The sequence below is a fragment of the Hyperoodon ampullatus genome, assembly GCF_949752795.1.
Source record: "Hyperoodon ampullatus genome assembly, chromosome: 2".
NCBI lineage: Eukaryota > Metazoa > Chordata > Mammalia > Artiodactyla > Ziphiidae > Hyperoodon > Hyperoodon ampullatus.
Window position 1 is genome coordinate 58,347,005 of NC_136915.1, and position 12,173 is coordinate 58,359,177.

General features: G+C 37.8%; 1 protein-coding gene across 1 annotated transcript in view; it reads left to right on the forward strand.

The window, feature by feature from the left end:
* The window catches only part of SGIP1 (SH3GL interacting endocytic adaptor 1), a gene marked incomplete at both ends in the record, with an annotated part of 136,159 nt that overhangs the window by 26,485 nt on the left and 97,501 nt on the right, over positions 1-12,173 (forward strand). The window contains 3 exons of the mRNA XM_079721034.1: positions 2,856-2,912; positions 6,518-6,572; positions 7,277-7,452. Coding sequence (XP_079577160.1) covers positions 2,856-2,912; positions 6,518-6,572; positions 7,277-7,452 — 288 coding nt within the window. The remainder of the gene's footprint in view (positions 1-2,855; positions 2,913-6,517; positions 6,573-7,276; positions 7,453-12,173) is intronic.

Genomic DNA, 12,173 nt, shown 5'->3' on the forward strand with positions numbered 1-12,173 from the left:
ATATGTTGATGAATAGCAAACATTGCTTTAAATAGTAAGCTTAGATTTTAAATAATATTTCCCCACTTAACTTACATACTTCCTTGCTTTTTCACTGTTTTCCAATTGAAAATTAATAGAGCCATTACCTCCATATTACCACTATGAGCTGCTTAAATGGTTAAACCAAGAGAATTGTTTCTTCCTTGGAGTTTGACCAGAAGAATTTCAGCCAGGTTCTGGATTAGCTTTAACTTGATAATATCCACTTGCAAAACCAAATATATTTGTAAGAATTCACTAGTATGAATGAGGCCAAATTGCCAATTTCTCTAATGAAACTCTGTGTGTGTGTGTGTGTGTGTGTGTGTGTTTGCATATGTTTTGAATGTCTGCCCCAAAGAATGTATTTTTATGATTTGTTGTTTGTGTTTAGTACTTATGTTTAAAATGTTCCTATTTTAAAGGAAATTTTCTTTTTATAGGCTTTGCTTTCTCTTTATCTCAATCTTCCATTGGTTTCCATGGAAACTGGGAAATTTTTCACTCAGCCCAGATCTAGAAAATTCAAAACATCGAGGAACTTTTTTAGTCATAATGTCAGATATATGTTGTCAGGAAAGAAATATACACACACATATATTTATTTTGTTTTTGTTTAGCTGAACATATCAACTATCTTGGTTTTGAAAGGTTTTGGTTATGGAGATGAGCTTATCATGGAAGCAAACAACTGTAGAACTTTGAAAATTTTGAACTCAGTAGTTTATCTAATCTCTTTAGTTTTTTGTTTGTTTGTTTTTGCGGTACGCGGGCCTCTCACTGCTGTGGCCTCTCCCGTTTTGGAGCACAGGCTCCGGATGCGCAGGCTCAGCGGCCATGGCTCACGGGCCCAGCTGCTCCGCGGCATTTGGGATCTTCCCGGACCAGGGCACGAACCCGTGTCCCCTGCATCGGCAGGCGGACTCTCAACCACTGCACCACCAGGAAAGCCCCTCTTTAGTTTTTAGATAACAATCCTTTGTATTGAAGAATTGTTTGATAACTGAAAGGTCTATTAATAGTACTATGCTGATCACAAAATTCATCAGTTTAGTTCTTTGGTATCAGCTTAGTTTATTTGATTTCTCATTATTATACATTACATTTGTATTTTGAATTTATTATACATGCTATCTAAGAAGGATTTGGAGAATTTTGCAAAGAAGACATATGCAAACAGATTGGTAAAGTAGAAATTTTAAAAGAAAGCAAATATGACAAAAAGAAAATAGGAACCATGCCCATTCACTATGAGAGAGATTTTTTTTACTATTATTAAACAGCACATTATTTAATGGACCATGTCCTCAAAAGCAGCTTCATCGCTTATACAGGTGCAGAGTTGATGTGGCAGGTTTTTAAAGCAACCTTTGTTCAAAGAAGAAAGAATGTCATTGAAGCACTAATTCAATGAAGGCAATTCTGTGAGAAGGTTAAAATGTTGTAGTCTGACAAAGTACATTATCTTTGTCAGGAGCAAGACAGAGACGAAGAGGGGTACCAGCCCTGTATTCTGGGGCGCTTGTTGGTGGAGGTGGGGCAGAGTTGGTGCATTTGTAAATTCCAGGGCAGTGTTAGTGTATAGGAAGAGAGAGGAAGATAATGAACACATTATTCCCTAGGCACTTCACCCTTACTAAACTACTGTTAGTTCTTAGAGTGCCCAGTCAACATGCAGTAAGTATTACTCAGTGATGATGGTTACTAAGTTACCTCTGATTTGGTTTTCTAGTGATCCTATATGCATAGATGCAAAGCTTTCTTTTCCTACGTATTTGTCAAATTGTGTCAGCTGTTCACATTTTATTTCAACTGGCCTTCATTTGTGACTGCAAAATTAGGTGTCCAGTCCTCAAGCCTCGTGTGTCATGTCAGCATCTGGTGCGTGTTGTTGTGAGATCTGTGAGTGCTCTGTGACATACTGCTGCTCCATGTGCCAACTACAGGAATGTTGTTGAATGGACTGTCCATTACCAACCTCATTTGTGTTTTTGTCCTTTGCTCACAAGAAGTAGAGAATCCCAGGAATTTCAATTTGGATGATGCCACATCCTTGCTCAAGTTCTTATGGCCACACATGTCATGGTTGTACTAGGGGCCAAAATAGAACTTTAAGACAATCCTGAGAGAACAGTGGTGATACCCAGTCACTTGTAATTATGTGTGCTCATGGAGGCTTAGGATGCATGGATGATAGAAATCCACTCTTAATCCTCAAATTCTATATTAATAATTTGGTAAGAAAAGCCACTCGAAAAGAATATCAGCACTATTTTTAATACTTACAGGCTGAGTTAACTAATTTGGAGCTGATTTCCTTTATATTCTGTCAAGGGGGTGGTTAGGAAAAAGTTGAGTCAGTGTCAGAAAAGTTAAAAGAAGACTAGTTAATGACTTGGATGAATATTCTTTGGATCTGTTGGAACTAATTGTATATGAAAGTAATGTAGAAATCAAAATATTTCCATTTAAATATGTATATATGTCTGGGTATATCCCCTAAGGTATAGAGGATTAAATTATAACATAGGTGCTGCTGACTCTCTAGTAATTGAATAAAATTTGAACAGCTAGTTGTTAATATCTCTATGCTTAGGTATCCTACAGTCTTTTGTGAAATAAGTGTGTAAATTCTTTTATGCAGTGTCACAGCAGCTCAATTTACCATTCAGTTACACCAATGTGGCTGCTTAATAGGCTGCTCTAATTTGTCTTTCTAGTGTTGGATTTTGATAGCTCTTGCTAAATACAGATAAGAGTGAAGTGTTCTTTGTTCCTTTTTTCTTTTTCATTCAATTGTTTCTCTTCTAAACGTATTTTCAAATTTATTACAGAAGAAAAGCAATGGGGCACCAAATGGATTTTATGCGGAAATTGATTGGGAAAGATATGTGAGTATCAGAAGATTGTTTGTCTTTATAAATATTTCAGAATGTGAAATCGAGTCAAGGCATTCTTGTATTTAAAATAGGACATGGAAATAAGTGAAACATCTCATTAGGAAGTGCCGGCACAGTTAGCATGGTATAGCGGTTAAGAGCACTAGAGTCTATTAGACCTGGGTTCAAGACCTGGCCCCTCCATATATCACCTATGTGTGGCTTTGGTTATTTGCTGGCCAGCAAAAATGAAGTCAGTAGTTATTTTATAGCACTGTTGTGAGGATTCATTGAGCTAATTATTTGCAGAATATTTCAGTAGCCTGCCTAGCCTGTAATATGTGTTCAAAAAATGCTTTTTAAAATATTAACTCCAGATGTTTCAGTCCTGGTTATATTTCTAAGCAGCTTTGAGTATTGGGCCTTGATTTCATAATGTCCTAGTCCATTCGGGCGGCTCTAACAAAAATACTAAAAATTGAATGGCTTATAAACAACAGATATTTATTTCTAACAGTTCTGGAGCCTGGAAGTCCAAGATCATGGTACCAGCAGATTTGGTGTCTGGTTGAGTGCCCACTTTCTGGTTCATAGAAGGCACCTTCTAGCTGTAACCTCACTGGGGTCTTTATTATAAGGTCACTAACCCCAACCATGAGGACTCCTGCCCCGTGACCTAATCACCTCCAAATGCCCCCACCTCCTAATACCATCACCTTGGGGTTTGGATTTCAACATATAAGTTTGGGGAGAATACAAACCTTCATACCATAACTCATGATAATTATTATAGCCTCATGGTACAGATTTTTTGCAGGCCAAATGACAATCACTTGTTGCTTCTCAAGGAGCAAAGGTGAATCCCAACTGAGACCTGAACTCTCCTCATAATTCCCCCAGAAAGCAATTAACCTCATCACCACACACTTCACCAACCACAACAGAATGGACACAGTGGCTCTTAGATTTCTAATCATAGAAAGCGTGTAGACCATATTCACATGCAAAATCACTTCTATTGCATAGTAAGTGCCCAAATTCACAATCCCTACAAAATGCCTTTGTACTTATACCTTAGGTGACTATCTGGCCCAGCCTCCCCTTTCATAAGAATTAAGCTTGATGTTAATGCTTTTGCACATTTGTTAATAAGAAGAATTTTATTTTTATAACTACCACCATTTATAATATTATATGCTACTGAATTCTTACCACCTTAGAAGGTAAATACTACATTATCTGCATTTTAGAGAAAAGAAAACTGAAGCTCAGAAAGGTTAAATTCTTCATGCCACCCATGCAGTCCAAAACATGTCATTCTGTCAACCTCATTACCTGGTCCTCTCTTATATTTGTTTCTGAGGATTGCGATCTTTTGATATTTTTAGCAGTTTAATTCCCTAGATCTATGATAGCCCCTATGTTATCCTACATCCAAATTGTTCACAAATAATGTTATAAAGGAAGTTACTAAAGATATTAAGGAAGGATGATTTCTTTTCTCAAAATTAACACTTTTTCACCCAGAAAGATTTTTGTTATGTTTTGTAGAATTCTTTAATACACAGGAATGGGATACTCTAAGCAAACAAGAAGCATGATAATTAAAATACAAAATTACTCATCAAGTACTTCTGCTACCCCATCTAAACTCTAAACCCTAGTGCTGTCCTGTCAACATGTAAGTGTTTAAATGAAGCAGAATTTCCCTCGAATTTGCTTGGTCCTAAAAAATACTCGGGTCACAGGAATTGTGTTTGTAATTATACACTAGACTCCACTTTCTCTAAGTAATAATAAAGGTTTTATTCTTAATAGATTATATCATTGTGTTTTTGGCAGGGAAGGCCTAGAGAAGGATGTGGCCTTCAGTCAAAGCCCTAAAGTTTAAGTAGGGTTTAACTGACTGCAGATTTGAGGGAGGAGACTTCCAGGCAGAGAGAAGGACATTTATGAGGACCCTGAAGTGGGAAAGAGCTTGCAGCAATCAAATCATAAACGTTAATAGTGGGAAGAAGGCCTTGTGAGAATCATGCAGGGCCTTGTGGGCTACACAGTGGTGCTGACTACTATTCTAAGTTCAGTGAGAAGCCAGGGACAGGTTTTTAGCAGGAAAGTAACCTTAATACACTTGCATTTTAAAAGTAGCTTTGAGTACTGAAAGGACAGAGGGAGACAATAAATGCCCAATAAATGGCAGCTTTTCCATGGCGTTCAGGCCCTCTTCTCTCTCCATGGTCATGGTATGTCTTTTCCTTCAGTGACTCCAAAATCTCTCTCTCCAGCTCTGTCTTCTTTACTTCCAGGCCTATGACCTCAACTTCAAGAGGCTGCCCTTGAACTCTGTACCCTTTTCCTCTCTCAGGCATAGAGTTGAGCCTCAAAATATCTGGGATCAAGGCCCAGGTCTACCATTTGCTGGGTGCGTTTCCTTGAGAAATGGCATCTAATTCCTCGTAGTTTCCTCCTTGGTGAATGGGATAATTCTTTCTGCATATGATTGTTATGAAGTGTCAGTAAAATAAAGCGTGGGTCACAGTACTTATCATATAATAGGAACTAAAATATGATAACTCTAATCCCAGTCATGCAAACTATCTTTTATCTTTCCTGTCTTTTTCCTAAAAATCTTACTTGCCTTCTGTTAGAATGAGTTCAGCCAGGAGTACTCCCAGAATTTGAGGATAGCAATCTTGGAGTCTTCTTGAACCTTCCATCTTCTTTTTCTCCTATGACCAGTCTGTTACTAAGAACTAACAATTTGTCCTTCCAAATGTCCTTGATTCATCCCTTCCCATCACCAACAACTTGGTCGTTTACTTAGCACATCTCACCTGAATTGATGCAAGCATGTTAAATTAGTTTTCCTTTCTCCAGTTTCTTCTGTCCCCAATATATCCTGAAGCATATTTCCAACACCTTAAGATTCTGCTTTCAGCGTGTCCTACCTTAATTGAGAAGCTGCAGTAGCCATATCAAGTCCAGACTCTTCCCCCAGCATGTTGCCCCCCAGCCCCCAGCCATGGTCTTCTTTTCCATGGTCTCCCACCATACAGCTTCCTTTCCAGGCCTGTCATTGTCACCATTGCCTCTTCCTTTCCCTACGGGAATCATACTGTCCATTCCTGCCTTGGTGTCTCGGTACAGGCTCTTCCTCACCACTGACTCCCCTCTCCTCTCCATCTGGCCCAAAAGGCACACACAGACTCCCTAATTCTTCCAAACCTCACAAATTTCCTCTCCTTCCAAACTCCTATCACTGATGTTTTGTGTTTTGCATTTTTTTTTAACTTTTGCTTACCAGAATACAGACGAAAGATAATTTGCATTTTGTATCCCTGCCATGTTGCTCAGCATAGTCTTTGGCTTACAGGAAATGCATGATAAATTCTGTTTGAATGTTTTCTTTCATTGACAGTTGATTCCTAGTTTATTTTCCCAATAGGAAGACTCTCCAAATATCCGTGAGTAAATATCTAAACATATAGGGCCCAGCACTCACCCCCAAAACAAGAGACAAGTCTATATCCTTAACTGGAAGACTCTTGAAGGAAAATGAATAATTCCTTTATCATTGTCAGGATAATAATTGCTTAATGTGCACTTGTATTTTATAGAACTCACCGGAGCTGGATGAAGAAGGCTACAGCATCAGACCTGAGGAACCCGGCTATATCCTTTCTTTATATTTTAATTTTAATTTTAATTTGCTCTCAGCAGGGTGATAAATTTTGTATTGAAAAGGTGCCGAAACCCAAGCTTCTCAAGTCCTGTTGTCCCTCGTATTAGAGATGAATAAACGGCACAGAGAACAGCCTGATCACTAACAAGCAGGCATTTTGCCTTGCTCTATTCATAGAAAAGAGAGAGAGAGAGGAGAAAGAGAAAAGTTGTGCTGAAAAACAGTTGTACAAATTGTGGGTACTGGTTTGTCTGCTGAAATCTGATATGACAACGTCACTAATGGTGGCTGGAAAATAGCTCTGACTTGTGCTTTGCCTGCAAACCATCTCTGGTCAGATCAGGTCACACTCTGAAGCAGTTAAAAGTCATCACAAATCGTCCGTAGAGTGACCTTCCTTTCTCCACAGTAAGAGGAAGTTTCCGTGGGCTTGTCACTGTGTGTGCTGAGTGAGACACAAATGGCCAACTTTGTAAATTCCTCCTTGAAATTCACCATCCTTAATCCTGCTCCAAGGAAAGGTGAATAAATTCTAACTCTTTCCTGATTTACCCTTTGATTTTTGTTTGTTTTGCTTTGATTTTCTACCATCTTAGGATACTTCTGCTACCTCTATGTGCAGTCACTCATGTCTTATACTCATCATTGCCTTCCAGTAGAAAAAAAGAGTTACGTATCTTTAACTGTGTTCTACCTACCAAAGGAAAGCACTTTTATTCTTCAAGCGAATCGGAAGAGGAAGAAGAATCACACAAGAAGTTTAATATCAAGATTAAGCCATTGCAAGCTAAAGACATTCTTAAGAACGCTGCAACTGTAGATGAACTGAAGGCATCAATAGGCAACATTGCACTTTCCCCATCACCAGTGGTGAGTGGATTTAATTTCAAGCTTTGGTGAGGTTGGACAGAGAGCTGTGCTCTGCCCATACATGTTAAGTATATCAGAAACTTCTTAAACGGAAGGCTGCATATGGTCACCATTTTATGAAGTCTATAAATCTGAAACAGCTCATTCTAGCCATGGAAAGTTATGCTCATTTTATATTGCAGTTTCTGTGCTTTTCAAAATGGTAAAAGTGCATGAGATCACATTTCTTTTTGACGTCTTCCTGCAAGCATTTTTCAAAGAAGGAAAAAATAACATAAAGATTATCCAGACTTACTCCTGAAACAATTAAAAACAATATGAAGTTTACAAATTTACTAACAGCGATTTTAAAAAACACATCTTAATGTCGTCTTTTATGATATAACACATAAAAACTCATGGAAAGAAAACCAAGAAAATTGCTTTTTTTTTAGGAAAATAAAAACCCTTTTCATTGTTAATGCTTCAAAAAGAAATATTAATCTAACATCATAGATCATAGTCTAAAAAGATATTAAAACTCATAAGCTTCATTATATTTTATTATCAAATTGTCTTAAATAATCTCATCATTTAGGCACCTCAGATACAGGTGTGCCTTATTTATATTAATCAAATTCGTATTTTTCTACAAGTTGTACTTCCTTCTCCAATTCTCATCTACTAAATTTCTCTAATTGCTGCATTCTGAGTTCCAACATTTACAGTGTTTTCTCTGTAGTACTTGATAAATGCTGCAATTGTTTTCTAAAAATAGCTGTGAAGAGCAGTTGAAGGCTCTCATACTAGGAGCTAATATGTTCTTGGCTTCTTGGCATCTTCTTTAGAGAAATGTGCTCTCCCTGCAGCATTTCCCATGAACGAGATAATTAATAAATGCTGAACCATTTTTGAGATGCTTCTGGAATATCTCGACTAACCTTTCTAAAGGAGTTGTAATCACCCATCCTTTGGGAATAAATGTTTGCCTGCCTGGGATGAATAAAGTCTATAAAGATGCCTGCTTTCATGCTTAGTGCTTATAATGGCCTTTACCACTACGGTTAGAGTCAACTAACATGATTGCTAATAGTAGTCAACCACAGCAAATGATATTTCAGGTCATTTTTAATCATATACTCACTTGCCATCTTAGGATGTTTTCTTGAAAAGGGAGGCATAACATGTATTAGTTTTCTTTCCCTTCTGCCATGGAGGGTTCAGATTTTAAATTCACATGTTGGTCTACAATACAGGTGATTTCTAGTAATAGGGGCATTTTAACTGTACACACTTTCACTTTTCAGTTAACGTCTTTCAAATCATTTTTTACTTACTAAATCATTTTTTATCAATTGTAAAAGTTTATTTCAATGCCTGAAACCAGTTTATATCCACTTCTCTATAGAGTGTAATAAACTTAGTGGTCATTTGAAAGTTACCAGGATAAGTGTAAGAAGGCAAGTTCATGGGGTTCAGTGAACAAATTTCTGTGAAAGAAAACTTATTAGAATGATCCCAGACATGTGGGATATATTTGCTGAAAGCTAGTTGAGTCTTGGAAAGGGGAAGTCCCTTCTATCAAAATGAATATGCCTACCCAAGTCATTCCTCCAACCAGATAATGAGGGTACAGCAAGGAGAGTGGTTGTCACTCTGAGCTCTTCCCAACACCAGTTTTTAAAGTGATATATTGACATGACATGACGTGGCTGAGACTGACAAAACGATGTTGGGGAAACAATGTTAAAACTAGATGGAGACACCCAGAGAAGTAATCCCAGGGTTAGGCAATTCCTGCAGACCTGCAGCCCCACAAACCAAGGGATGCCCCCCCCCACTACTGCCTCCACACTCCCAGCTGGTTTCCTCTAATGTGAGAACCTGGCTCTCTCATTACTATGATTCCCAAAGAGTTGTGATATTTGACATTTACTGTAAGAAAATGAGCTGTGATTGTTGCTTTAGGGAAAGGTAGGCACGTTTCTGGATAAACATAAGTGTAAAGAGAGATTGGACTGAAAACATATTCTTGGCTTTAGAATCCATGCCCTCTTCTAGATAACCCATAGCCAAATATAGGTATATTTCACAAATGACATAAGTAGAACTTTATCTCCAGAACTGGATGAATAGAAATAACCTTCTGAAATCCAGTTAGTGCCATGATTAAAATGAGGAATGCTTTGCACAGCTCTAGATGTTTCCAGCCAAGCAATCAGACGTTCACACAGCTACACTTAATTCAGGTACAAAAAGAGAAATAAGACCTATACCAGTTAATGATATATCAGAATATTTCATTTAGGCTATGGTTCTTAGGCTATAAAAGCTTATCAATTGTTACACTACTAGAAATAAAGAAAATTCCAAATGGTAAGCTATTCATAACAATGTCTTATGTTGAATTTCTGATTTCTATTTCTTTTGAAGAATTTTAAGATAAAGTTGTATTTCACTTGTTCTTTTCATCTATCTGTGAATATGTATTAATGAATTGTAACCCATTTGATATCTCTTATCATGAATTGATTTTCATTTTATTTGGATAGGTTTCCTGTATACACATCATGGTCAAATGACTCAATAAATGAATGAAATGAATGAATGGATGGATGAATGTGTCATATATATCTATGTGTATATATAGTATAAACAAACCTATCTGAAAATTACTCCTCCCCAAAACAAAGCTTCAGCAACATAGAAAATCAGGGTTTTAACTACTGGCAAAAATCCTACTCTACAGACAAATAAACATAATTCCAGTCCAGATCTCACCTGGGCCCTTGATTTTTATATAGAAATCAAGTATAGTATGGACCAGGACAAGGCCAAGCACCATAAAAGAAGACAGGAGGATGCAGAGGTCAACTCACAGGCAAAAGATGTTAATTTCTATTCTTATCATGTTGTGGTCTCCTAGTAAGATATCATGCTGATATGGTAAAGAAGGAAAATCACCCAGGTTTTAGTTGTTGATTTGGGACCTGTATGAGTTAGAATATTGGTAGAGCTGCTTTAACAGAAACTAAAATAGTCATGGCTTTAAAATAATGGATGGTTTATTTCTATCCCACAAAAGAGTCAAAGCTAGTAGGCAGTCCAGATGGGTAATAGAGTCTTGCTCCAGGGGTCATTCAAGAACCCAGGAACTTTCTGTATTATTGCTCTACCTTTTCAAGGATGCTGGTGCCTTACCACCAGGAAACACCTCCATGTTCCAGCCTTGGGATGGAGGAAAGAGAAAATAAAAGGCAAGTGGTTTCTTTTAAGTGTTTAATTCAGAAGTTGTACCCATCACTGCCCCCCAGATCCCACTGGCCATAATTTAGTCATATGGCCATATTAGCTGGAAGGGAGTCTGGGAAATATAGTCTTTGGCTGGATATGCATATAACCAGCTAAAATTCAGGGTTCTGTTACTAAAAGATAAAGGAGTGAATGGATATTGGTAGATATTGACACAGTTTCTGTGCCACTATATCTTAAATAATCTCAGATAAATTTGGGGAGTTATTGGAAAATGGGATTTCCCCCCCATCTATCTTAAAATTATTCCCAGAACCTATTGAAACTAGGAAGTTTCCTTTTAGAGAATTCTAATCACTAATTTCTAAATACCAGTTATGTTATGCTATGTGCTAGCCAGCAGAAGGATGAAAAGAAACAAATTTAAGTAAAATACCAACTTATTTGGTTGATAGAGATGCCTCCAACAGTAATAGTGCTCCTTCTATCTTATAAAGTTCACTGCTTTTTGAGGAAGGCTGTTTCATTGTTGAAAGAAATTTATTAAACCCAAATGCTGTCTCTGTGTAACTTTTGTTCATGTTATAGTTGTGCTCTTTGGAGGATGAAAAAGGACAGAGTCCCTCCTTTCCTCAACAGGTTTTCCGTGTAGCATGCTGACTCCAACTCCAAGTTTAGTGTGCAGGATGTTGGGCTCAATACCTGTGGGGTAGGGTGGGCAGAGGGAGAAGTTAAGCTGTTTTGCACATCCAACAACAGCCTAAGTTAATCACATGGGGAACTTGTGATCTAGAATGACCCTTCCAGGTTGTCCTGGGTTTAGCTGAGATCGATAACCTTTATACTGCTAGTGCTCCAATATGGGCAGGCTAAGGAAGGGGCATGATCTTCGCCAAGGTGGCTCTCTGCAGCTGAGTCAGATCCTGAAGTGTTGACAGTTGAAGGCTCTCTGCCAATAGCACTCCTAAGAGCTGTGGGAGAAACCCTTCTGAAGACAAATCTACATGGCATATTTTGGCACCTCTTGTTACCACATTCTTTTCCAAGTGCTTTCTGACCATGTGTATAAATAATTTCTTCTAGAATCTTGGGTTAATAGGAGGTAGCCGTATAATAATACCCAAGTCTGCCATGTTCTACCTATGTAACCTTAGATAAGCCCCATAATTCTTCTGAGCTTCTATTTCCTTTTCTGTAAAGTGAGGGTAATAATGGTCCCTATGGAATTTTTCTGTAGATTATGGTTGGTCTCTGGAAGGATCAAATCTTTTTTGACTTTTTGTTCCCTGTGCTTTGCACAGTACATGTCACACATTGGGCATACATATAGTTATTCAATAAATGAGTGAATGAAGAAAGCACACAGAATATCCTAGTAACAGTACCTGATGTGTACATAGTACTTTGCAGTTGTTTGTTTCTTTATTACTGGTTGTATTGTTCAGGGTTCTCCAGAGAAACAGAACTAACAGGATGTATGTATATATGTA